General features: G+C 38.0%; 2 protein-coding genes across 2 annotated transcripts in view; one reads left to right on the forward strand and one right to left on the reverse strand.

Moving 5' to 3' along the window:
• Positions 1-27,493, forward strand: part of LOC307169809 (uncharacterized protein) — a 294,785-nt gene that overhangs the window by 113,929 nt on the left and 153,363 nt on the right. The gene's annotated exons all lie outside the window — the stretch shown is intronic.
• LOC307169821 (uncharacterized protein) lies at positions 1,074-23,173 on the reverse strand. The gene is made up of 2 exons (XM_079890648.1): positions 22,864-23,173; positions 1,074-2,669 (listed from the first exon to the last, which is right to left on the reverse strand). The coding sequence occupies exons 1-2, from the start codon at positions 22,991-22,993 to the stop codon at positions 1,234-1,236; spliced, it is 1,566 nt and encodes a 521-aa protein (XP_079746774.1). The 5' UTR covers positions 22,994-23,173; the 3' UTR covers positions 1,074-1,233.

Here is a 27,493-nt window from a genome sequence, read left to right on the forward strand (position 1 = left end):
AGGCCAAAAATATAACAGAGAGATAGAGAGCTTTTAAAAACGAACGTGGTTCCATACTCATAAACATAATAATTGATAGCCTAACTAGAAAAAGGTTTTATTATAAGAAAAAGTCCAAAACAGAAATGTGAAGGGAAAGGGCATTAAAGATGTAATAGCAGAAAGTAGTTAAATGCTTTGCAAAATTATGATCATTTTGATGAATTAATTATAAAAAATTATACCAAGCAGTACGGAGTCCCTAAAGGGACGTGGTGGTGACATGCCAGCTTCCCGGAATACACTTGAGCACACAAACATTTGTACATGTAAAAAAAAAAAATACTTTTTTTCATAAAAGAGGCAATCAAAAAGCAAACACAATCGCACACCTGCGGGTGATAGGTGCGAGGAAAAAAAGAAATTAGGTCAAGAAATTAACAAAAAACAAGGATCTCCCGCACACTATCCGTATTTGCAAGCATCACAAAATCTTTATTAGCAACGTTTCGGTCTCACGACCTAATGCCTGATGAAGGTCGTGAGACCGAAACGCTGTTAATAAAGATTTTTTGATACTTGCAAGTACGAATAGTGTGCGGGAGATCCTTTTTTTTTTCATAAAAGAGAGTAAAAGAAAAAAATTTGAAATTTAGCGGGGAAAAGGACAATACAAAAATCATAATAAAATATATTAATTCAAGTTATATCCTAAAGCTAATGATATATAGGAATAAAACTAATTAGATATTGCTCTTCTGGGAGTAACTGAGTAAATCTCAAACTTGAAACCTTTGGTCTTGAAAATTAAACTAGTTTACTATAAAATTTAGTATGATTTTTTGGTAATTAGTTTTGGCTAGTTAGGACAGGATCTTGTGGAAGAAACAACTCTTACTGCTTGACATTGTGTGTTAGAGCAATAACTACATTCATAATTTTGTAATATTTTGCCTTATATCAAGAGTAATTATGTTTTTTGATAAATGTGTATTTTGTGTTATTTGTATTTTATCACGTGATTTTGACAATTTTTAAATATGTTACATATGCTTAATAATTCTGAAGAAGAATAAGGAAAATTTTTATAATATACAATAATTTATTTATTTTTTTCACTTGGAGGAGGATGAAATGGCTTCTCTTCAGTGTGGATCCTCGTGCATTTTCAGTTGTCCTGGTGGACTAAATCTCTTGTCACAATGTGAACACTTGAAAGGTTTTCTCCAATGTGAATTCTCTGATGACGTTTTTTCAGTTTAGCAAATGTCTTTCACACTGGTGTGTTTTCTGGTGTACTTTAAAAGCGCTCAGTCGTGTAAAACTTTTTTCACAAGCAGAACACGTGTAAGGCTTCCCCTTTGTTTCAACTTTCTTGTGCTTCTTTCTGTCTCCAGAATGAGAACACAGATGTAATTGCAAAGCTCGAACACTTCTGAAACTCTTCCTGCACTGATAGCATGTGTGCGGCTTCTCTCTGGTGTGGGTTTTCATGTGATACTTAAGATGTCCTGTTTGTGTGAAACTCTTCCCACACTGATCACATGTGTGCGGCTTCTCTCCAGTGTGGATTTTCATATGATTCTTAAGATGTCCTATTTGTGTGAAACTCTTCCCACACAGATCACATATGTGCGGCTTCTCTCCAGTGTGGATTTTCATGTGAAACTTAAGGTTTCCTGTTTGTTTGAAACTCTTCCCACATTGACCACATATGTGCGGCTTCTCTTCATTGTGGATTATCATGTGTCTCTTAAGGTTTACTTTTAGTGTGAAACTCTTCCCACACAGATCACATATGTGCGGCTTCTCTCCAGTGTGGATTTTCATGTGTTTCTTAAGCGTTCCTTTTAGTATAAAACTCTTCCCACACTGATCACAATTGTGCGGCTTTTCTCCAGTGTGGATTTTCATGTGATCCCTAAGCGGTCCTTTTAGTGTAAAACTCTTCCCACACTGATCACATGTGTGCGGCTTGTCTCCAGTGTGGATTTTCATGTGTTTCTTAAGCGTTCCTTTTAGTGTGAAACTCTTCCCGCACTGATCACATGTGTGCGGCTTTTCTCCAGTGTGGATTTTCATGTGATCCTTAAGCATTCCTTTTAGTGTAAAACTCTTCCCACACTGATCACATGTGTGCGGCTCCTCTCTAGTGTGGATTTTCACGTGACAATTAAGGGCTCCTTTATGTGTGAAGCTCTTCCCACACTGATCACATGTGTGCGGCTTCTCTCCGGTGTGGATTTTCATGTGTCTCTTAAGGTATCCTTGTGAAAAACTCTTCCCACACTGATCACATGTGTGCGGCTTCTCTCCGGTGTGGATTTTCATGTGTCTCTTAAGGGTTTCTTTTAGTGTGAAACTCTTCCCACACTGATCACATGTGTGCGGCTTCTCTCCAGTGTGGATTTTTAGGTGATAATTAAGGGCTCTTTTAACTGTGTAACTCTTCCCACACTGATCACATGTGAATGGCTTCTCTTCGCTATGAACGGTCATGTGATCTTTAAGACTTTGTTTGTATGGGAAGCTTTTTCCACACTGAGAGAAAGTGAAATTTTTGATGGCTCTTCTCACTACAAGTTTACTTCCGGTCTGTGAGCAACTCAAAGATTTTTCTTCAGTTTTGACACGATGTTCCTCCTCCGCTTCATCCAGTTCTTCACTCTTCTTAATGTCTACCATCAGGCCTAAAATGAAAGTTAAAAAGTTTTAATTTTCAGTAAATCATCAAATATTTTTTTTAAATAAACAATTACTATAAACAATATAAACAATTAGTAGGCCTATTTTTGACAACCTCACTGAAATTTAGCTTCCTCTCACTTCGTACTTTAATGCTTTTTTTTAATAAAAATTCTTTCTTAAAATCTTTGCCACTTTGGCCTAAATGTCAGCCACCCTTTTTATTTTATATTTTATGACTCTGTAAAGCTTTATTTTTAAAATAGGGACATTAGTTATGATGTATTGCTTAGTCACTTGCAAAATAGTAAAACCAATATGCAAAACAAGAATCATGATAAAATCATGATTTTCTTAAAAAAAAAAAAAAAAATCATCTTAAGATATTATTTGCCATATCACCCACCTCTAAGGTGGGGTTACATTAACTAGTAGTTCTCTCATAAAGCATGAGTGAAAAATACAAATTCAAGATGCACTATACAAGACGTAACAATATCACACACAATGTCCTGGAATGCATGTTCATTTATAGATCAGTACAAATTAATATAGGGAAAGTCTGTTTTAATGTGTATTTTTCTGTCCTATGGTCTCTGTTTTTACCATATAACATTTTTTGCAGCAGGGTCAGTGACGTGTCGCACTGATTTGCACTTCCAGGAGCAATAAATATTATATATTTAATTATTTATATAAAATAGGTTTAAAATTATATATATGCTTTAATCTCACATCATTTGTCCTCCTCACTGTTCATAATTGTGTGAAAATTTCAAAAATAGGTAACTTTTAGACTATTAATGTGGTCAAATGTCATACGGTCAAACGGAATTCACTTAAAGTTATTTAAGACAATTGCATTTAAAATGATTAAAATTAAAAATTATCACATTTTTCATTTGGCATATTTTTTCAAGTCTTAAGATAAGCATATTAAAGTATCAGTAAGATAGACCTTTAAGAAATGTCATTAGTATCTAAAACAAATTGTTCCGCAAAGACACATTTTCCCTATGTCATACGGTAAAACAAAGTTTGGAAGCCATTTTGGAACTGAATATTAATGACTTAAGTCATGTGACATGTGATGACATCACTCAGAGGACCCCTGAAGACCAGCCAAGGTGAAGTTAAGTTTAAAATTTTGCTCCTAAATTTCAGGTAATTTCACCTTTTCCAAGTGTGTTACCATGTGTCACAGATTTGGGTGTCATATGGTCAAACGTCAAAAAAGGGTTTAATACATTTAAAATTTGAAAAAAAAATATGGATTTACAGGTGAAATATAAAGTTTAAAAGTCAAGGTCAAGGGTAAAGGTGGAAGGAGGTGGCCAAGCAACTGCCTGTTATAAATGACAAAGCATGAAACTGTCATAAGGGCAAACAAAAAATGTCATACGGACAAATGATTTTACCGTATGACATGTTGTTATACCATATGACACAGAGCATTTAACTGAATTATTTAGTTATTTCTTAATTGTTTTATCACATATATAGTTTGTACAACTACTATGAATTAATATTAACATATATAATATATTTCTGCCTATTTCAAGCATTTTTTCACATTATTAAAGATACCTCTTTCTAGTAAGGAGAGGCGTGCACGTTTCCATGCAATGCTAAGGGCAGATCCTGCAGCTAGAGAGGAGAACCTAGCCAAGAGGAGGGAAAGGTATAACTGTGAGAGTATATGATACTCAGATATACTCGTCTCAGATATACTCGTCTCAGAAATAATTGTCTGGCGTACTTGTCTCAGACATACTCGTCTGAGATATACTCGTATCAGAAATACTCGTCTCGGAAATACTCGTCTCAGAAATAATTGTCTGGCATACTCGTCTCAGACATACTCGTCTCAGACATACTCGTCTCAGACATACTCGTCTCAGACATACTCGTCTCAGATATACTCGTCTCAGACATAATTGTCTGGCATACTCGTCTCAGATGTACTCGTCTCAGATGTACTCGTCTCAGATGTACTCGTCTCAGATGTACTCGTCTCAGATGTACTCGTCTCAGATGTACTCGTCTCAGATGTACTCGTCTCAGATGTACTCGTCTCAGATGTACTCGTCTCAGATGTACTCGTCTCAGATGTACTCGTCTCAGATGTACTCGTCTCAGAAATAATTGTCTGGCATACTCGTCTCAGATGTACTCGTCTCGTCTCAGATGTACTCGTCTCAGAAATAATTGTCTGGCATACTCGTCTCAGACATACTCGTCTTGTCTCAGATGTACTCGTCTTGTCTCAGATGTACTCGTCTCGTCTCAGATGTACTCGTCTCGTCTCAGATGTACTCGTCTCGTCTCAGATGTACTCGTCTCGTCTCAGAAATAATTATCTGGCATACTCGTCTCAGACGAGTACTCGTCTCAGACGTACTCGTCTCAGACGTACTCGTCTCAGACGTACTCGTCTCAGACGTACTCGTCTCAGATGTACTAGTCTCAGAAATAATTGTCTGGCATACTCGTCTCAGATGTACTCGTCTCGTCTCAGATGTACTCGTCTCAGAAATAATTGTCTGGCATACTCGTCTCAGACATACTCGTCTCAGACGTACTCGTCTCAGACGTACTCGTCTCAGAAATAATTGTCTGGCATACTCGTCTCAGATGTACTCGTCTCGTCTCAGATGTACTCGTCTCAGAAATAATTGACTGGCATACTCGTCTCAGACGTACTCGTCTCAGACGTACTCGTCTCAGACGTACTCGTCTCAGACGTACTCGTCTCAGAAATAATTGTCTGGCATACTCGTCTCAGACGTACTCGTCTCAGACGTACTCGTCTCAGACGTACTCGTCTCAGAAATAATTGTCTGGCATACTCGTCTCAGACGTACTCGTCTCAGACGTACTCGTCTCAGACGTACTCGTCTCAGACGTACTCGTCTTGTCTCAGACGTACTCGTCTTGTCTCAGACGTACTCGTCTTGTCTCAGACGTACTCGTCTTGTCTCAGACGTACTCGTCTTGTCTCAGACGTACTCGTCTCAGACGTACTCGTCTCAGACGTACTCGTCTCAGACGTACTCGTCTCAGACGTACTCGTCTCGTCTCAGACGTACTTCGTCTCAGATGTACTTCGTCTCAGATGTACTTCGTCTCAGATGTACTTCGTCTCAGATGTACTTCGTCTCAGATGTACTTCGTCTCAGATGTACTTCGTCTCAGATGTACTCGTCTCAGATGTACTCGTCTCAGATGTACTCGTCTCAGATGTACTCGTCTCAGATGTACTCGTCTCTAGGGGTGTAACGGTACGTGTATTCGTACCGGACCGTTTCGGTACAGGGCTTTCGGTTCGGTGCACGTGTGTACCGAATGACTGAATGCAATATTTTGTGTGCGGAACATAGGTACATTTTCGTGTTTCCACACGAACATATTAAGTGGCGGAAGTCTCCGCGTTCAGCGCAAATCCCGCCCTGCAGCTGATTCTAAAGTTTTACCCATCGTCACTGTAACCTAAACCAATGAAATCGACTGCAGGGCGAAAAAAAACTTTTCCGCTCCGTGTGCGCCGCCGCACTCTCCGTTCCGCGCGCGCGTGTGTGTGTGTGTGTGTGTGTTTGCGCCATGGTCTGCGCGCTGCGCTCTCTGCTCAATGTTCAATGTTCGACTCCGTGTTTGCGCTGCGCGTTCTGCTCTGTCATTAACGGCCCAAACACTCCAATCATGTACCGATCACGCACTGGAAAAGCAAAGTCCGCTCAAATAAGGTGAAATTTCTCAGTAGTAGACTCTTCTGTTTGCTGAGCTGGTATAGTCATGCTGGCAACAATGGTAAAATGACCTGCTCTGATTACATGCTCTGGAAATAATAACGTCAGCTTTCTAGGAATATATTTTATTTTGATAATTAGTAAAAAATTGGAAAAAAATATCTTAAATTGATTGTTGATTGATTATTGAAAAATAATAATACATTGATATACAGGTTTAATATTATTTTAATATAGGGCTATTTTATGTTCCTTTTTTTTCCCGGTGTTTCATTTAATTAGGTGATTCTAAGTTTAACCCCTTAAGTGTCACCGGCCCACCGGTGGGCCCAAAATCATTACATATTTAAAACAGTAATATCCTATAACAAACATAAACTAATCTTGACAAACTATATATCATTTGAAAGCTTACAAACTCTAGTTTTCATATTTGGTGAATGATTTTCAAAATAAATTACAGAGGAGCTGTAATTTATCAATTTGCAACAAAAATATTTTCATATTCCTAAGGCGTGTTCAGACCTTTATTTTGAAATAGCAATGAACATGAAAAATCATGAAAGAATGGTTGAAACCTCAGTTTGTTTTCATGCCAAGAGGTCAAAAGGTATCATCCATTCAATTATTTTAGAAAAAAAGATATTAAAATATTTTTAATAACACATATGGAAATGGAGGCGCCCTTATATGGGCAGTAATGGAGTCTGGTTGTCACCTAGTGAAAATGTTTGGTACTGCGCCCAAACAAAATCTCACTGAAAGCTCATTTTTTGAGATATCAACCTAAAATTTGAAACACAACTTACTCAGATTTTTGGCTTTGATTTTCTAGCAGTTTTAGAGTCGGCCAGGTTTTAAAAATATATATTTTATATAAAATATGAATAATTAATTTTTTTACATTGTACATTTTCATACACTCAAACTTATATAACTTTTTTTTTGTTTCACTTGCTTAATTTATTTCACTTCAACAAAAATCTGCCAAATGTCTTCTTTAAAACAAGACCAATTTTATGTCTATACTCCAAAGCATTCTTTAATTACAACCATTTAAAGTCGAAATGTGCATTTTCATGTATATTTAAAAAAAGGGGGGTGACACTTAAAGGGTTAATTATTGATGATCACAAGCTTGGAGGAATTGCAATTAATTACAGCAAAATTGTGCAGTTAAAGTTAATTTTTTCCCCCAGTCTTAATTTTTAAATATGAGCAGGCCTACAAGCTGGGATTGGTAATGCTGCACTGTAATCATAGTTATTTATTTATATTTTTCATTAAATATATTATGTGATATTGGTTTGAGACTGAGAGTATTTTATTTAGTGGAGAACTTTGCTGCAGTATTTTATTTCTTATTTTTTTTTTTATATATATATATATTATTATATTAAAAAGTGTTTAAAAAAAAAAAAGTGTAAACAAATTGTTAAAAAAGTTTATAGTAATAAACAACCTGCAGTTTAATGTTTGCATTTCTTTCCCTTACTGTAGCGAAAATAAACCGAACCGTGACTTCAAAACCGAGGTACGTACCGAACCGTGATTTTTGCGTACCGTTACACCCCTACTCGTCTCAGATGTACTCGTCTCAGATGTACTCGTCTCAGAAATAATTGTCTGGCATACTCGTCTCAGACATACTCGCCTCAGAAGTACTCATCTGAGATATACTCGTCTGAGATATACTCGTCTCAGAAATAATTGTCTGGCATACTCGTCTCAGACATATTCGTCTCAGATGTACTTGTCTCAGATGTACTCGTCTCGTCTCAGATATACTCGTCTCAGATGTACTCATCTCAGATGGTCTCAGATGTACTCGTCTGAGATAAACTCGTCTCAGATGTACTCGTCTGAGATATACTCGTCTCGGAAATACTCGTCTCGGAAATACTCGTCTCGGAAATACTCGTCTCGGAAATACTCGTCTCGGAAATACTCGTGTCTGAGATATACTCATCTCAGATGTACTCGTCTCAGAAGTACTCGTCTCAGAAATAATTGTCTGGCATACTCGTCTCAGACATACTCGTCTGAGATATACTCGTCTCAGACATACTCGTCTGTTTTTCTCCAGTGTTACTGTTATTTGTTACAAGTTTTTCGTGAAAAAGTGATGAATCTTTTGATATGAGCTATTACTGTAAATTATATGAGATTAGGTTGTTCATAACCTTTTGATAGCAGACATGAATGTTACATGAATGATAGCAGACATGAATGTTACATGAATGATAGCAGACATGAATGTTAATGTTACAAGAATGTACTGAAAGAGAATTGAGTTGACTAAAAGAAATGTTCAAGTGTTGGGAAATATATTCTACTGTTAATAAAAGGTTCACTTGAGATGCCTTGAGTTTCTTTGAAATCATTCTGAATTGGCCTACATCAATTTATTACATTAAAAATGCAATGAAACATTGAAATTGTACTGTCATACGGTAAAACAAAATATGTCATATGGTAAAACATTGAATTTTCAAATAAATAAAAATAAACACTTTGTTTACATGGTTCATGAAAATAATGGAGGAGAGCTAGTATGATATATATATATGGGTCAAAGACGAAAAAGGGGGTTTCAGGCATCAAAAAAATAAAAGTGTTAAACTGCTTTAAATTTATTCTTTTTCACATACATTAGAATATGTCCTGTTTAACTTTATATTTTTCTGAGCAAAAAATAATTACCACCATACATTTTTACTATGATTTTACTGAAGACACCGACTAAAATGTCATTCAGTGTAACAATATTTTTATGCAAAAAAATCTTATCAGACATTTTTAGAAAAACTCAAATTTGATAACATATTATAGGATTCTATTTAAAGATCACAGTGCAGCTCCCAAATAATAATTATTTGTAATTTTAAATCTTTATACTTCGCCAATATCCTTTAAACCATTAGGTTTTACCCATTTGTCAGCAAGAAGTTTTTGTAAGGAATTGAAAATCAATTAAAATCTAATAAAATTTAGTAGGAGCACATATTGTTTTACATATTTTAATAAGTACAGCTCAGAATAAGTATATTTTTTTATTTTTACATAAATATATCTGTTACACCGAATGACCATGGTTTGTTACTCTGAATGACATTTTGATAAAAATTTAGAAAATGTTGTCATTGTTCCCATTATTGCAATGTTTTGAATATTATTCTGTATCATTAGATTCCTGAGCAAATCACAGAAGCAGATGCTGAAAAGAATAACCATTTTATTCCACAATGCATATCATATTCATGTAAAAATTAACTGAACTGGTGGTAATACTGTATAATCAGCATATCTCATTTCATTGAGAACTTGAAGGACAAACACACATAGTTCACCCAAAGATAAAATGTACCCCGTGATTTATTCACCCTCAAGCCATCCTAGGTGTATATGACATTCTTCTTTCAGACGAACACAATCGGAGTTAGGCTATATTAAAAAATGTCCTGGCTCTTCCAAGCTTTATAATGGCAGTGAATAGCCGTTTATGTTTTGAAGTCCATAAAAAAAAGCATCCATCCATCATAAAAGTGCATCTATTCATGATTAAAGTGCTCCACATGGCAGGGGGTTAATAAAGGCCTTCTGAAGTGAAGCGATGCGTTCGTGTAAGAAAAATATCCATATTTAAAACTTTATCAACTAAAATAACTAGCTTCCAGCAGACGGCCTATGCAAGTCAACTTACGCCAAAAGAGTAACACTTGACGATGTATGACGTAGATGTAGGAGTATCGTAAGTTTAAAGCCTCCGCGGTTCAAACAAACAGGGCTCGCCAACAAACTCAAACTCCTCCGACATTTCTCTTTAAAAATTCTCGTTTTAGACTCTTATTAGTGATCAGAGGTGGATAGTAACAAAGTAAATTTACTTGAGTACTGTACTTAAGTACACTTTTTGAGTATCTGTACTTTACTTGAGTATAATTTTTTCTGGAAACTTTTTACTTTAACTTCACTACATTTGAAAGACAAATATCGTACTTTTTACTCCACTACAATTCTGTCATGGTCCTTGAGTAGAAAGTAACATCAGTCAGTGGATGATTTTGGTTGCAGGGGTTGCATTTTGGTTGGAAATGAAAGTCGGGTTGACATCAGAACTCGACTGATGTTGGTTTCTGACGTCAACCCTATTTTCATTTTCAACCACAATACAACGTCTGTCCAATGTTGGAGATCAACGTCAATCTGACATTGGATTCTGACATAAACCTGATTTTAATTTTCAATGTTGGATTTGGTTTTCTAAATGTGAATTTTGTCATTGTTTTGGAGCACACTAGATTATAGATAACAGTAAGGCTAACATATTCACACTAAAAGCCCAAAAACTTTAAATAGGGCAATATTTTAGGGAACAGCCATTTTGGTGTCCGAAACCATTGTGGACGTTATTTAGTGCACTTATTCAATCTCACATTCAATCCCACTACTGGAACTGTGTTCTAGAAATAAATTTGATATTGAAATGAGGGTAGGCAGGCATAGATATATTCAGAGGCATACGGTACTTTAAGTATTACATACAACAATGCAACAATAATAAAACAATGCATTGACATTTACTTTTTACTTTTGATACTTAAGTATTTTTAAAAACGAGTACTTCTGTACTTTTACTTAAGTAAAAATAGGTCTTTACAACTTTTACTTGTAACAGAGAAATATTTGACCAGTAGTATCTATACTTTCACTGAAGTAAGGAAGTTGTGTACTTCGTCCACCTCTGATCGTGATTTTGCTCTATCGTCTGCGCTTCCACGTTCAACATTATGTTGTGCGACAGGTCACGGTTTACTCGTCCACCGTAAATCGATGCGTAAGGCCGTCTGCCAGAAGCTAGTTATTTTAGTCGATAAAGTTTTAAATATGGATATTTTTCTTACACGAACGCATCGCTTCACTTCAGAAGGCCTTTATTAACCCCCCAGAGCGATGAGGAGCACTTCAATGATGAATAGATGCATTTTTATGATGAATTTTATGATGGATAAATGCACTTTGACTCAAATTTCACGATTTGATTCGATTTCAAATAAATCTGATATGGATTAACATCAACTGAAAACAGTATAAACTGAAAGATCGATTTACAAATCAGTATTGGTTCTTTAAAATGAGAATCGATTAAAATCGAGAAATCAATCTTTTTAACTCAGCCCTATTATTTTGACATTGCAATCCTCAATACCTTTCTCGTGTCCTTGCTAAAAGCGCTGCCCTAGCTACTGGGCCTGCATTAACTTTATAGTGGTGCCTATAACTCTCTCTTTGTTTGTGGGCATCTAAAATAAATCAGTAACGCATAAAAAAATGCATTTAAACATTAATATTTATAAAGTTTAATATTTTCTTTTAGTGCTAAACATCCCTCATTTGTCTGAAATATAAATAAAATGCTAAAAATGTTAACTAAACAGTGACACTGTCATTCAGTGTAATGGATGACACTGTGGTGTAACAGACAATTTCCATTACACCGAATGACAAAACATTACCCTGAATGACGAAACTTCTACTTAAGCTAATATTGTTAGCTAACAACTAGCTACCTATATCAAACAGTGAACTTGACCAGAAAGATTAATCATAATTATTCACAACATTTACTTGTTTTTCAAAAAATCTAACAATAAAAGTGTTTTTTTGGCATTTCACTGAATGACACATGTTTTTGTAACTCAAGTTACAACTATGAAAAGGTGAACTTATCAAATATTTAAGAGCAATAAATTTAACTTGCTGCAGCACCACACAATCTTCAGGATGCCCATTGATGATGTCACAGACTGCTTGATGACTATTGGTTGTTTATTTAATTTCAAAATGGCTTTCTGATCCTGTTACACTGAATGACCTCTGACAAACTGCATATTCGGGACAAAAGTCCCCTAGTTATTTCAATACTTAAGGAAAAAAATAACACATAGTCCTTTTAATATAATACAGCCAACACTTATGTGAACATGCCAAGGAAGCAAATATTTTTTTTAACATGGTATTTTATAAGTTTATTTAAAAATGTAATAGTAAAATCAAAGTCCGGACCATTACGCTGAATGACAATTTTACACTTTGGAGCATTATTTAACTCATATTTTGTCATTTTATTTTCACAAAAGTTATTTGAAACATGAAAGTAGACACTTTACTTGCATTTAATATGTGTTTTTTTGTATGTAAAATCACTTTTGTAAATTTAATTTGATGCGGACACCAAAATGGTGACGTCTCGTCTTTGACCCATATATATATATATATATATATATATATATATATATATATATATATATATATATATATATATATATATATATATATATATATAACATAATAGAACAAATGTCCATAGATGACATGCTGTAGTCGTTAAAAAACAAAATATCTAGTATTTGTGGTGTAGGTGTTTATATTTTGCAACTTGTTATAGAATACTTACAGATCAACTATTACATTCTTGGTTGTATTTAACCGTGTCATGCTTTATTTAAAGGAGTCATGACCTGCAATTTTCACTTTTCCACGAGAATCAATGTATGTTATGATTGCCTAACGATTATACACTGGCCGGGAAGCCGATATTTAAAAGTCAAGCGTTCGTTTACCCCAGGGTTCATAAACCAGCGCGCGTGCACGCGCACTCAAATACGAGATTTTGATTTCAGCTCCGACTTGACGTCATGACAGGGCAGGATATCCCATATATGGACACCGTAGACCTGCCGCAGGAAGTGCGCCCTGGCGCCCCTCCTCCCCTCATATTCAGTCGAGAAAGAAGCAGAAACGTAGGGCACACTGAGTTGCTCTGTTGTTGACTGCCAGAATCAACATGTAAATGTGTTTTCTCTCCCAAGAACGGACCAAGCTGTCAGAGACCAGTGGATTAAATTCATTTTTAATGACGCGGTTCCTACAACCCTTCCCACTGGCTTAACGTTATGTGTCTGTGCTAACTAAACATGGCATCGAAGCTCGGGAAAAAGGGGCCATTTTCAACAATCAGACACTTGCCTGCAATTGAAACAGTAAGAATGTGTTTTTATTGCTCTACTCTGTCTCACAAACAGCAGCAGCCAACTGCTAATGCGGCTATTGTATGCTAGCGGGAGTATTAGCTTCGAGGTAAACATGGGGAATGGCTGCTAACGTTACTTTGCAAACAACAAATGACTGAGATCATCATGAATTCGGCTATTGTATATTGATTGCCTAACGCTTATATATGAGGCGCCGTCTAGTTTGTGTGTGTGTGTGTGTGTGTGTGTGTGTGTGTGTGCTCACGTCTCATATGAGTAACTATGTGTATGAGTATGTGCGTGGAGAGTTCATATACATGTATGTGTGACTACTTAGTATGTATGCAAGCGTGTTTCATATATGTGTGCGTGAATGAAGTTTGATTTAAGCCCTTATACACTGGCCGGGAAGCCGGTCGCGGCCAGGTCGGGTTCATTCATAATTTGCGCCATGATGTCATTTTGGAATGATATGCTAAAGCGAACCCCCCTCCTTCCTGCCACCAATCAACGCGCCCCTCATTTGCATTATTAAAATGACTGTCCACGACAGCCAAAATATCGCATCAGATCTCGCGAGACAATAATGCCTTCAGAAATAAGGGTCTGAGGAGCTCTGTGTTTATTTTTTTTCCACTTTTCTTTTTTAGAAGGGCCTGAAAGACTATAATACAGCAGTAGGTATCCAAGGTAATACTAGGTCATGACTCCTTTAATTTGTCTTTTCATTTTTATTTTTTTACTGTTTTGAAATTCTAAAACGTCACTGACCCAGTCAATAAAACCATCTTAACTGATGGTCTCCTTGGTGACTCCATTTCTGCTCTCTTATCTCTTTTGTGGGGATGTTTTTAATTACTAAAAGTGGGTGTCATGTAGAGAATTGCCAAGATGCCTGGGAGAAGTTAGGAAGGCTCAGTACAAAGGATAGATTTTAAAAATGGCAGTTGTGATTTATTTCAGAAGTTGCATTGTACAAGGAGCAGTCCTCAAAGTGCAAAAAGCACACAAAAAACAACAACAACAAAAAAAACAAAACACTTATGGTCTCATACATACACTGATGCTACAAACAAAAGAAAAAATGCCGTGAGCAGCAAAACTGGCACTAAAAAATGCCTAGTGGTGCATCCACCAAAATTGACAGCATGTCTCACCTCAAACATGTTCAAACATGTACATAGCTTTCACAGGATGCAACAACAACCTCCTTCAACCTGCTCAATCCATTGTTTTATGGTGCGTTCTATTATAGAGCTGGTAAGTCCCGCCCCTTCCGCTAACCCCGCTGGACCTCTAGGTTGAAAAATCGTCAATGCAAGTGAATGGGAGAAAATAATTATTTTCTGGTCCCGTTTGAATTTTGCCATGAATGTGAACATATGTTGTCTGTGAATTTTTTATATAACTTTTCGTGTAAAGAATGTTAGAATTTAGCGGGTAGAAGTTTGATACGGTTAGACTTTGTGTGAGAGCACTTTGTGGACTACAACTCTTCGCTGCTTTCGACGCGTTTGAAACGTCAACACCACTAGCACACGGACACTAGCTCACGGATCCCGCTAAACATGGCTGTGTCTTTGATGCACTTCATCGCCTTCTTTAAGGGAGAGGACAAAATCGTTGAGGTTGGTGAAAACCACGGGTAAGTCAACTTTATAGGGTGACGTCACATAGGCGACATGTAGTCTTTCTCGTTATGTCTTTTCCACAACTGCTAGCCGAATAATCATACCATATACTGTCAAACTCGTAACATGAAAAGTTATATAAAAAATTCACAGACAACATAAATTCAATTCATGGCACAATTCAAACGGGATCAGAAAATAATTATTTTCTCCCATTCACTTGCATTGACGGATTTTCAACTTTGAGGTCCAGCGGGGTTTTACGGAAGGGGCGGGACTTACCAGCTATATAGAGAGCCTAAGTCCCGCCCCTCCGCTTCCGGCTCATGGGACCTTATTTCGGAAAAAATATGTATGGAAGTCAATGGCGAGAGATAACATATCTTTTTATTCCGTCTGAACTGTGCCCTGAACTACACATATGATGTTTGTCAATTTAAAAGGTAATTATGAAAGTCAAGAAAGTCGCAGTTTGTCATAAAACAGAAGAGTAACGTTTAGTTTTATGTGAAAATCACTCGATGAACTACATCTCTCGTCTCGCACTATGTACGTCACAAGATCCGTTGCTCGTATGCGTGTATTCTGGCTCAAAACACACAGGCATGACGGCGTTACGTTACGATTATAACGTAAGACTATAGAAAAAATGACAGACGTTAGCTTCAGTAAAGTTAGCTTCATTCATTGAGAGAAAAGGTATGACGTCCCATGTGCGCCTTCTGGGTTTGTAGTCTTTGTAATTACGTATTTTCACAGTCTTATACCTCAGCAGTTTTACATCAAGCTGCGACTTTCTTGACTTTAAAATGTATCTTTTAAATTGACAAACATATATGTGTAAATCAGGGCACAATTCAAACGAGATCAAAATATTTGTTGTCTCTCGCCATTGACTACCATACAATATTTTTCCGAAATAAGGTCCCATGGTGGTCGACCGGAAGGGGAGGGACTTAGGCTCTCTATTGTCAACGAACCGACTCGGACCTCGGATATGACGTCACTTCCACACTTCAAGCGTTCTGGGGCCTCATTTATAAAACTGTGCGTAGGATCCTTCCTAAAAGTGTGCGTACGCACAAAAGCCAAAAATGGCGTATGCAAAAAAATATTCAGATTTATAAAACCGTCCGTACGCCAGAACCTGCGCAGAATTCACTTTATAAATCCCAGTCAGCGGAAGATTGTGCGCACATGCGTCTCCACCCGAAATAACCATATATGGAGCTTACAACGCCTCGTTTTACTATGCAGATCCTCATCTACATATGATTATTCATCCACGTGATAACTTAAACGTTATCACGTGGATGAATAATCATATGCAAATGATATAAACGGTACAAGAAACATTACATTAATACAAATCAAGTAGTTGTCTATCCTTGCCTTGTTTTTGAATAGCCTACATAAATCAAATAGTGTAAAATACATTTCAGAGAAAGTTTTTCTCAATCTTTTCCACTTGCCGAATTTTATTTTTAATATTCTATTTTAATTACATTTTTAATGGAAACGGATAGACCTTGTGCATTATTTGCACGAAACTATTTTCTCAGACAATCTGGTATTATCATGATAAGCAATTATCTCTGTGGTTAAAACATTAAAGCACGCCACAGAAAAAGTGTTCAAAAACAATCGCATCCACAACAAATATTTCTATTGATTGAATATAAAAAAAAAATTGTAACTATTCAGTATGAATTCATGTTTAAGTGTTTAACTCCATAATTTGAATGGCATATTTAATCTAAATGTTTATATCAGAAGTAAAACTGTTTAAATCATTATTTTATTTATTTAAACTGCGTCAGTTTCACTAAACGGCCAAAGCGCTCGCTAGCGCGGACATTTAAGAAGGAATGGATATTTGCTTCAAGTGACAGGTTTGGTGAGTGAAATTATATTTGTATTATCTTTCTGTATTATGTTTAATTTTAATTCTAAGTTCTAAAAGTGACCAAAAATACATTTAACTCCAGCTCACCATCGGTGTCGCCAAACTGCTCCGTCTCCAAAATGTGCGTACGCATGGGTCAGAGTTTGCGTGCAGGTGCGCATTTTCACGTTAAGTTTTTCTTTATAAATCCCACCTTTTGCGCAGGAACTGGCGTACGCATGTTTTCAGCCCCGTTTTGTGCGTACGCAAGCTTTATAAATGAGGCCCCAGGTATGTTTTGCGCGTCCGAGTCGGAGAAAAACATGGACGCCACCCAGAAAGCCGTTGAGCACTGGCCGAGTACCAGGCGCTCCAAAATAAGTAGCACTATGTGCTTCACCTAGTAACTAGTTTACCTTCTGTTAGCAACGCTAGCCACGTTAGTAACAGACTTCCTGTTTCGAATGCGCATGCGTCGCGTCTGAACGCGTTGTTGTCTTTGGAGCTCCATCGATTGATTTATAATTCTTGATTTCTCTTTAAACTCACTTACAACGAACATTTTCTACTTTTCCTCACCTCATAGTTACAACGCGGACTGTTGAGCAGACGCGTCTCAAGCCTAGTGATCCAACGCTGGATACTCTTATAGGTTACGTCCGTGGATCACGGCTGAACGCGTCTTCTCCGCATTCATTTACAAACAAACATTTTTTCGCCTATCGTGCGTCTACTCTACACCCGTACCACTAAAAAGACGGATTATATCCAAGACTTAAGCCATAAATTAGTATTAATATTGATAGCATCACTGGTAGCGTCGTTGCTAACTTAACGTACTGTCCATCTGTTAAAATGGCGAATATATCAGATGTAAGTAGTCTACCTTTTGGTGCAGGTGAAGACACATTTGAGCTGCACGCGGTGCAGTCCGAGCTGGAAGCTGTTGAGAAACAGATCCACGACCTTTTAGTGAGACAAGCCGAGCTGATAGACAGGCGTTTGGCTCTTGAAACATCACACGCCAATGCACACAAATCAGTGATTAACGTTACTAACCCGCTGACTCCGACCTCGTCTACTCCGTGCGTTTCTCAACATCGGTCCCGAAGGTCGAGGTCGCGATCAGCCATGGTCTCGTTCACTCCGGCTCCAACATGCCACCACGAAGCCTGGATATTTCCACAGCGGAAGACGCGAGTCAGGTCTAGACCAAGAAAACTGTCTCCGACCCTCCCGGTTTTCGAGATATCCACACAAAACCGCTTCTCCGCCCTTCGCGAAACAGAACGCGATGCTGTGATCATCGGCGATTCCATCGTTCGACACGTACACGCTACGTTAAATAAAAGTAAGGTGCATAGTCACTGCTTTCCTGGTGCTCGTGTTTCTGAAATCGCCACTCGCGTTCCCGAGATTCTGAACGAGCGCGTCGGAACTGTGGTCTTGCACGCAGGAGTGAACGACATCAGGCTGCGCCAGACGGAGGTTCTGAAGAAAGACTTCAGGAATCTGATCGATACGGTACGCAGCACATCGCCTGATATAACGATCATTGTGTCAGGACCGCTTCCCACGTACCGACTAGGTCATGAAAAGTTTAGTAGATTATTCGCGCTAAATGAATGGTTAATGTCATGGTGCAGTGAGCAGAAACTGCTCTTTGTAAATAATTGGAATCTGTTTTGGGAGCGTCCTAGGCTTTACCGTGCTGATGGCTTACACCCAAGCAGATTCGGATCGGATCTTCTGTCAGATAACATCTCCAAAATGTTAAATACCTTTTGACTAGTAACCAAAAGTCCAAATCATAGTCTCTGCTGCACCAATTTAACTGATATAAATAGTGTTGAACATTGCATAGAAACTGTGTCTATTCCTCGTTTAGTGAGATCAAATAATAAATCTACTGCAGGATCTAGAAAAAATCTAATTGTTATTAAACCAGAGAATGTTGCTATTAGTAATCAAAAACAATTTCTAAAGCTAGGTCTTCTAAACATTAGATCACTCACACCTAAGGCAGTTATTGTAAATGAAATAGTCACAGATAATAGCTTCGATGTACTTTGCCTTACTGAAACCTGGCTTAAACCAAATGATTATTTCGGTCTAAATGAGTCTACTCCATCAGGATACTCCTATAAGCACGAACCCCGTCTGATTGGTCGTGGCGGCGGTGTTGCAACAATCTATAGAGATATTCTCAATGTTACTCAGAAAACGGGCTATAAGTTTATTTCGTTTGAAGTACTTGTACTAAATGTTACGCTCTTAGATGTTAGAAAAACATCCCTATTATCTCTAGCCTTGGCTACCGTATATAGACCGCCTGGGCCTTACGCTGATTTCCTAAAAGAGTTTGCAGATTTTCTCTCTAACCTATTAGTTAATTTTGATAAAGCATTAATTGTTGGAGACTTTAATATCCACATAGATAATTCAAATGATGCGCTAGGGGCTGCGTTTACAGATTTATTAAACTCCTTTGGGGTCAAGCAAAACGTTACCGGACCAACTCATCGTTTTAATCATACACTCGATTTAATTATATCACATGGAACCGATCCAACCGATATAGATATCATTCCACAAAGTGACGATGTCACTGATCATTACATGGTAACTTGCATATTACGTACCCCTGTAATATATCATGCTGCGCCGCGTTATCGATTAGGTAGAACAATCCTTCCATCCACCATAGATAATTTTTCAAATAGCTTATCTGATCTGTCTCAGCTGCTGCCTGAACCCAAACAAACAGATGAACTTGAGAAATTAACTAGTATTATGAGCACCATTCTCTCTGGAAAATTGGATATTGTTGCACCCATTAGACTAAAAAAAGTCAGAGAGAAAAGTAAAGCACCATGGTACAACAATACTACGCATGTTCTAAAGAGAGAAACACGTAATTTAGAGCGTAAATGGAAAAAAACTAACTTAGAGGTCTTTAGAATCGCGTGGAAAGACAGTATGTCACGTTATAAAAAGGCCCTAAAAGAGGCCAGAGCTGAGCATCTCCGCAAACTAATAGAAAACAACCATAACAATCCTAGGTTCTTATTTAACACCGTGGCTAGACTAACAAATAAACAGATGTCTCCTGAACAAAATATTCCGTTAGAGTTTAGTAGTAATGATTTCATGAAGTTCTTCACTGAGAAAATAGAAAACATCAGAACCACAATTGTAAACGTTCAATCCTCAATCGCGTCTTATAACTCAGCCTCAACTATCACCCCGCAAGAACAATTACAGTGCTTTACAACTATAGAACAAAAAGAGTTAAATAAACTTATCACTTCATCTAAAACAACAACATGTTTACTAGATCCTATACCAACTAAACTATTGAAAGAAGTGTTACCTGTAGTGGAAGAGCCTCTCCTCAATATTATTAACTCGTCTTTATCATTAGGTTATGTTCCAAGAACATTTAAACTGGCAGTTATAAAACCTCTCATTAAGAAACCACAATTAGATCCACATAATCTAGCAAATTATAGACCCATTTCAAATCTACCTTTTATGTCTAAAATACTAGAAAAAGTTGTGTCCGCTCAACTGGGCTCCTTCTTGCAAGAAAATGACACCTATGAAAAGTTTCAGTCTGGGTTCAGGCCGCATCATAGCACTGAAACTGCGCTCGTTAAAATCACAAATGATTTACTTTTAGCTTCTGACCAAGGCTGTATCTCAATACTAGTTTTACTTGATCTTAGTGCTGCATTCGATACTATAGATCATACAATACTCTTAGATCGACTACAAAATTATACTGGTGTTCAAGGACAAGCATTAAGCTGGTTTAGATCGTATTTATCTGACCGCTACCATTTTGTTTATTTAAATGGAGAAAAATCGATCATAACTCCAGTAAACTATGGAGTGCCGCAGGGATCTGTGTTAGGCCCTCTATTATTCTCAATATATATGCTGCCACTTGGAAATATTATAAGGAAACATGGAATTAGTTTCCATTGTTATGCTGATGACACTCAAATCTATATTTCATCACGGCCAGATGAAAACGCTAAATTATCCAAATTGACAGAGTGTGTTAAAGATATAAAAGATTGGATGACGCGCAATTTTCTCTTATTAAATCCAGATAAGACAGAGGTAATACTTATCGGTTCAAAAAACCACCCACAAAACCTCTCACAATACAACTTTAACATAGTAGGATGTCCTGTTACTTTTTCCTCTACAGTAAAAGACCTGGGTGTTATACTTGACTGCAACCTGTCTTTTGAAAATCATATTTCATATGTTACAAAAACAGCCTTTTTCCACCTTAGAAACATTGCTAAGCTACGTAATATGCTATCAGTTTCTGACGCAGAAAAGTTAGTTCATGCATTCATGACCTCGAGACTAGATTACTGTAATGCTTTATTAGCTGGTTGTCCTGCGTCCTCAATAAACAAGCTACAGTTAGTCCAAAATGCTGCCGCTAGAGTTCTAACTAGATCAAGAAAATATGATCATATAACACCGATTTTATCATCACTACATTGGTTACCTATAAAGTCCCGTATTAATTACAAGGTATTGCTACTGACTTATAAAGCCCTAAACGGCTTAGCTCCAGTCTATTTAACCGATCTTCTATCGCCCTATAATCCATCGCGCTCTTTAAGGTCACTAAATTCGAGGCTTTTGGTCATACCTAGGATATCCAGATCCACCAAAGGAGGGAGAGCATTTTCACATTTAGCTCCAAAACTCTGGAATAGTCTTCCGGATACTCTTCGTTGCTCAGACTCGCTCTCCCAGTTTAAAACTAGATTAAAGACGCATCTCTTCAGCCAGGCATTCATATAATACTTTTAATCTTACAGTTAAATCCGGTCTCTAGTTCATAAACGCCAGAGGAGAACTGGCCCCCGACTGAGCCCGGGTTCTCCCAAGGTTTTTTTTTTCTCCATTAGGTCACCTGATGGAGTTTTTCGGTTCCTTGCCACTGTTGCCTTTGGCTTGCTCAGTTGGGGATATTTGGATATTTAATTTAACTAATCAATCAACGATACTATTGATCAGCATTACCAAACATGGACGTTCCATTAGAAACAAACATTGATGTATTGTTTTATTACTGTGAAGCTGCTTTGATACAACCTATGTTGTGAAAAGCGCTATATAAATAAACTTGACTTGACTTGACTTGACTTAACACCTGTTTGAAACAAGGCTTCATTCAATATTGCACTCACAACAAGACAGATTCTTATAACCACAGGCAGTGATACGGACGCAGTAAGGTATTGCAGTAATATGACGAGTGATTAAAATTTAAACAACGTCATTTAAACAACCAAAGCGGTACACAAACAATGAAAACAAATCACACAGGGCGCAGCCATCTTGGATTCCGTATCGGAATTCTTGCTCGGTGTCCTCACGGTTGTCCAAACTTCCGAGCGGTAAAATCCGAGGAAAGGGGGCGTGTTTTTATATAAAAAAAATTGTTAAATGATTGTCTCAGTCGTTACAATATTAGTTAGGCCTAGCATTCTTGTTGCGAACGGGCCTAAACACTTATTAACGCCATACAAGTAAAAGTTTTAGTTCAAAGACTGAAAAAATCATGCTTTTAACAGAAATGGTTTGCTATGTTGTTTTGTTATGTGTGCCGCATTGTAGAAAGACATGTAGTTCAAAGCTGTTCTCACAGCTGTTCTCACAAAATCTGTTAGGCTATTTAAACAACCTTATGTTGTTGTAAAAAATAATGTTCAACGTCACATTTTTTTGTTTAGGGATTTTTCACACACATTTATGTCAGTATATATGACGAATGGATGTTGACTGGCTAACCATTAAAGAACTGCTTAAGATGTATTAACTTTTTGTTTCACAGCATCATTAATGAAGAATCAAGAATAATCACCAACCTATCTGTTCTTCAGTCTCTTCAAGCTTCCCTCTGAGGGGTTCTTGATCAGGATCACTCCTGTTCTCACTGTAATCTTCAATAAGCTCCATTTTTACAGGTTTCTGTTCTTCCTGCTGGTCTGAATGCATCTCTACACTTGTAAATAGTGATCGTTTAAAAACTGTTTCGTGAAGGTTCAAATCTTTTGTTTTGAATCAGCTGTTGTTCAGAGCGCGTCTCCTCTTCTTCAGTTTTTGCCGGTTTGTGAAACCAACTTAAAGAGTGCCGTTCCGCCACCCACTGGTCTGGAGTGTGAAGAGCACACTTGGCTTAATGAGGGGATAATGAAGAGAGAAAAAGTGAGAAAGAGAAAATGAGAAAACAGATCGAACGCTTTTATTTTCTTTCTGTTATACTTTTGGTAGGCTATATATTTAAAAAAATATAACAGGAAGAAAACTAAAGTATTTTATCAGGTTTTCTCTCTTTAAGTGTTTACATGCATGTTAATTACAAACACACACACACACACACACACAAACAGCGTTTATGATTGCATAGGAGTGTAATGGAATATAAAAGTTTTGCGTTTACATGAGGAAAAGCTTATTCGCAATATTGCCAAAATTAAATTATAATCGCATTATGAAGGTGCATGAAAATATATACACGAAAGGGATTGAACTATAATACCAGAAGACTTGACGCTGCAGGCGAAGTGAGCGTTGAGAGCTAGTGGACTTCTTCTTCAGAATCAGCTTTTATTGTAAAGTACAACAACACGTACAAGGAATTTGTCCTGGTGCACAGGTGCACAACAATAATAATAAATTCATATAAAAAATCAATAAATAAAAAATACATAAATAATTAACATTAAAACAGTTTTAACTTTGAAAAATATACAACATAGCAGACTGAGTAGTCTGCGATCAATATAATGTGTGTGAAACAGTGCTGATGAGGCCATTTGGCTATGGAAAGAAACTGTTTTTGTGGCGTGAGGTTTTAGTCTTGATGGACCGCAGTCTCCTATCTGAAGGGAGTGCCTCAACAAGTTTGTGTCCAGGGTGAGAGAGATCAGACAAAATCTTCATTCCCCGCTTTAGAATCCAGGAATTGTACGGGTCCTAAAGAGATGGCAAATTGCAGCCTTCTCAGGCTTGACCTTCTCAGCAGAGCGAATGACATGGTTCATTCTACTTTTATCTTTGGCAGCGTACCAGATGGTGAGGGAGGAGGTGAGTATGGATTTGATGATGGAAGTCTAGAAGTGCACCATTGTTGTCTTCGGCAGGTGAAACTTCTTCAACTGCCGCAAGAAGTACATCCGCTGATGAGCTTTGTTGATCAGAGAGTTAATGTTCAGTGCCCACTTGAGGTCCTGGGTGATGGTAGTTCCCAGAAAGTGGAAAGAGTCCACAGTATTGACAGGGGAGTCACGCAGTATGATGGGGGTGGGTTCTTCCTTAAGTCTACTGCCATTTCCATTGTTTTTACAGCATTGAGCTCCAGATTGTTCTGACTGCACCAGGACACCAGATGGTCAATATCACACCTGTAGGCGAACTCATCCCCTTCAGAGATGAGCTCGATGAGGGTGGTGTCATCTGCAAACTTAAATATTTTGAAGGACTGGTGACTGGAGGTGAGAAGAGTAGAGGAGACAGAACACAGTCTTGGGGGAACATGATGGTCCTGGAGTCAGAGACATGTTGTCCCAGTCTCACATGCTGCCTTCTGTCGGTCAGAAAGTCTGTAATCCACCTGCAGATGGAATCAGGCACACTCAGTTGAGAGAGTTTGTCCTGTAGCAGAGCAGGGATGATTGTGTTAAAAGCAGACGTGAAATTTAACTGATGGATTTAAGATAGGACATCACCAGGTGCTCAAAGCCTTCATTACCACAGATGCCTTGAGCGACCAGTCTGTAGTCATTTAAAGGATGATGGTGGAGGTCTTAAAGCAGGCTGGAACATGGCAGATTCCAGTGAGGTGTTAAACATGTCTGTAAACACTGGAGACAGCTGATCAGGTTTCTGTCTCTTGAAGACTTTATAAACGTCTCTCTGGGATATAGAGAGTCGTTCTTCTAGTGGGAAAGGAGAGGGAGGGTGCCGTTGAATTGGACATCTATGAAGTGACCTCAGCTGCTATAGAGCTGGTAAGTCCCGCCCCTTCCGCTAACCCCGCTGGACCTCTAGGTTGAAAAATCGTCAATGCAAGTGAATGGGAGAAAATAATTATTTTCTGGTCCCGTTTGAATTTTGCCATGAATGTGAACATATGTTGTCTGTGAATTTTTTATATAACTTTTTGTGTAAAGAATGCTAGAATTTAGCGGGTAGAAGTTTGATACGGTTAGACTTTGTGTGAGAGCACTTTGTGGACTACAACTCTCGCTGCTCTCGACGCGTTTGAAACGTCAACATCACTAGCACACGGACACTAGCTCACGGATCCCGCTAAACATGGCTGTGTCTTTGATGCACTTCATCGCCTTCTTTCAGGGAGAGAACAAAATCGTTGAGGTTGGTGAAAACCACGGGTAAGTCAACTTTATGGGGTGACGTCACATAGGCGACATGTAGTCTTTCTCGTTATGTCTTTTCCACAACTGCTAGCCAAAGAATCATACAATATACTGTCAAACTCGTAACATGAAAAGTTATATAAAAAATTCACAGACAACATATGTTCAATTCATGGCACAATTCAAACGGGATCAGAAAATAATTATTTTCTCCCATTCACTTGCATTGACGGTTTTTCAACTTTGAGGTCCAGCGGAGTTTTATACGGAAGGGGCGGGACTTACCAGCTCTATTGTGGTGGAGGTGAAGCTGATGGGCTGGGGCTGAAGCGGATGGCTGGTGTCGCAGGTGATGGTATCCAATGTTTTTTCAAAGCGACAGTAGAAGTTATTCATACTGTTGGCCAGATGCAAGTTATTAGCAGAGTGGGGGGCTTTAGGTTTGCAGTTTGTGATCTATCTAAGCCCTTTCCAGACAGAAGCAGATTTATTGGCTGAGAACTGTTGTGGTAGTTTCTCAGAGTACAGCTGTTTAGCTTCTCTCACTGGTTTGTTAAACTTGTACTTTGACTGAACTGACATGATTCTGTCCCCACTTTTAAATGCCTTAAATGCCACTTTTAAATGACATTATTGTGTCTCACAGAAGCTTATGCATTAAGTCACAGACTCTGTGTATTCATCCAGACTGTTGGTAGCAGTTCTGAATACATCCCACTCAGTTCAGTCCAAGCGTGCCTGCAGTTCCTCTACTGCCTCTCTGGTCCACTGCTTTGATTTGTTCACAGTCAAGTTTGGAGAGTTTTAATTTCATACAGGAATTAAATGGACCATGACGTGATCAGACCGTCCCAATGCAGCTCGGGGGATGGCGTGATAAGCTCTACTTACTGTAGTATAACAGTGATCCAGAATATTTTCCTCTCTGGTGTGAAGTTACCTTTGTTAAAGGAACACACCAACTTTCTGGGACTTTAACTTATTTACCGTGTCCCCCAGAGTTAGATAAGTGCATGCATACCCTATTCATCTCTGTGCTTGGAGTAACACTGTCTGACACACCCACCGCTAGTCTATCTTAGCACAAAGACTGGAGGTAAACGGCTCCATCTAGCATACTGCTCCCAATAAGTCACAAAATAATGCTAACATTTTCCTATTTACATGTTGTGTAAATAGAGGATTACTGTGTCTCATGTGACATTGTTATTTATACACACTGTGACTATACAAATCACAACATGTAAATAGGAAAATGTTGGCGTTAATTTATCACTTATTGGGAGCAGTATGCTAGCTGGAGCTGTTTACCTTCAGTCTTTGTGCTAAGCTAGGCTAGTGGTGGGTGAGTTCGTCTTCATCAATTTCAGTTTCGTTTATACTTTTTTTGTATTGCTTAAACTGTCAAAGCCAGTGACCAGTTTTCGCAAAACTGTTTGGAAAACACTAATTAATAAACATTGTAAACGGATGAAAACTCAAACAGTTGCACCAATGTCATCAACTGACACCCTGTAAGATTAAAAATATTATATGAACGCCTGGCTGAAGAGATGCGTCTTTAATCTAGTTTTAAACTGGGAGAGCGAGTCTGAGCAACAAACAGTATCAGGAAGGCTATTCCAGAGTTTTGGAGCTAAATGTGAAAATGCTCTCCCTCCTTTGGTGAATCTGGATATCCTAGGTATGACCAAAAGCCTCGAATTTAGTGACCTTAAAGAGCGCGATGGATTATAGGGCGATAGAAGATCGGTTAAATAGACTGGAGCTAAGCCGTTTAGGGCTTTATACACTCACCTAAAGGATTATTAGGAACACCTGTTCAATTTCTCATTAATGCAATTATCTAATCAACCAATCACATGGCAGTTGCTTCAATGCATTTAGGGATGTGGTCCTGGTCAAGACAATCTCCTGAACTCCAAACTGAATGTCAGAATGGGAAAGAAAGGTGATTTAAGCAATTTTGAGCGTGGCATGGTTGTTGGTGCCAGACGGGCCGGTCTGAGTATTTCACAATCTGCTCAGTTACTGGGATTTTCACGCACAACCATTTCTAGGGTTTACAAAGAATGGTGTGAAAAGGGAAAATCCAGTATGCGGCAGTCCTGTGGGC

The sequence above is a fragment of the Squalius cephalus genome, assembly GCF_949319135.1.
Source record: "Squalius cephalus genome assembly, chromosome: 13".
In the NCBI taxonomy this organism is placed as follows: domain Eukaryota; kingdom Metazoa; phylum Chordata; class Actinopteri; order Cypriniformes; family Leuciscidae; genus Squalius; species Squalius cephalus.

Excerpts from the sequence above, each read along its gene's own strand:
- LOC307169821 (XM_079890648.1), bottom strand. The coding sequence starts at position 22,993 with ATGCATTCAGACCAGCAGGAAGAACAGAAACCTGTAAAAATGGAGCTT. Across the intron at positions 2,670-22,863 it reads AGAGACTGAAGAACAGATAG|GCCTGATGGTAGACATTAAG; the intron begins GTTGGTGATTAT and ends CTTTCATTTTAG.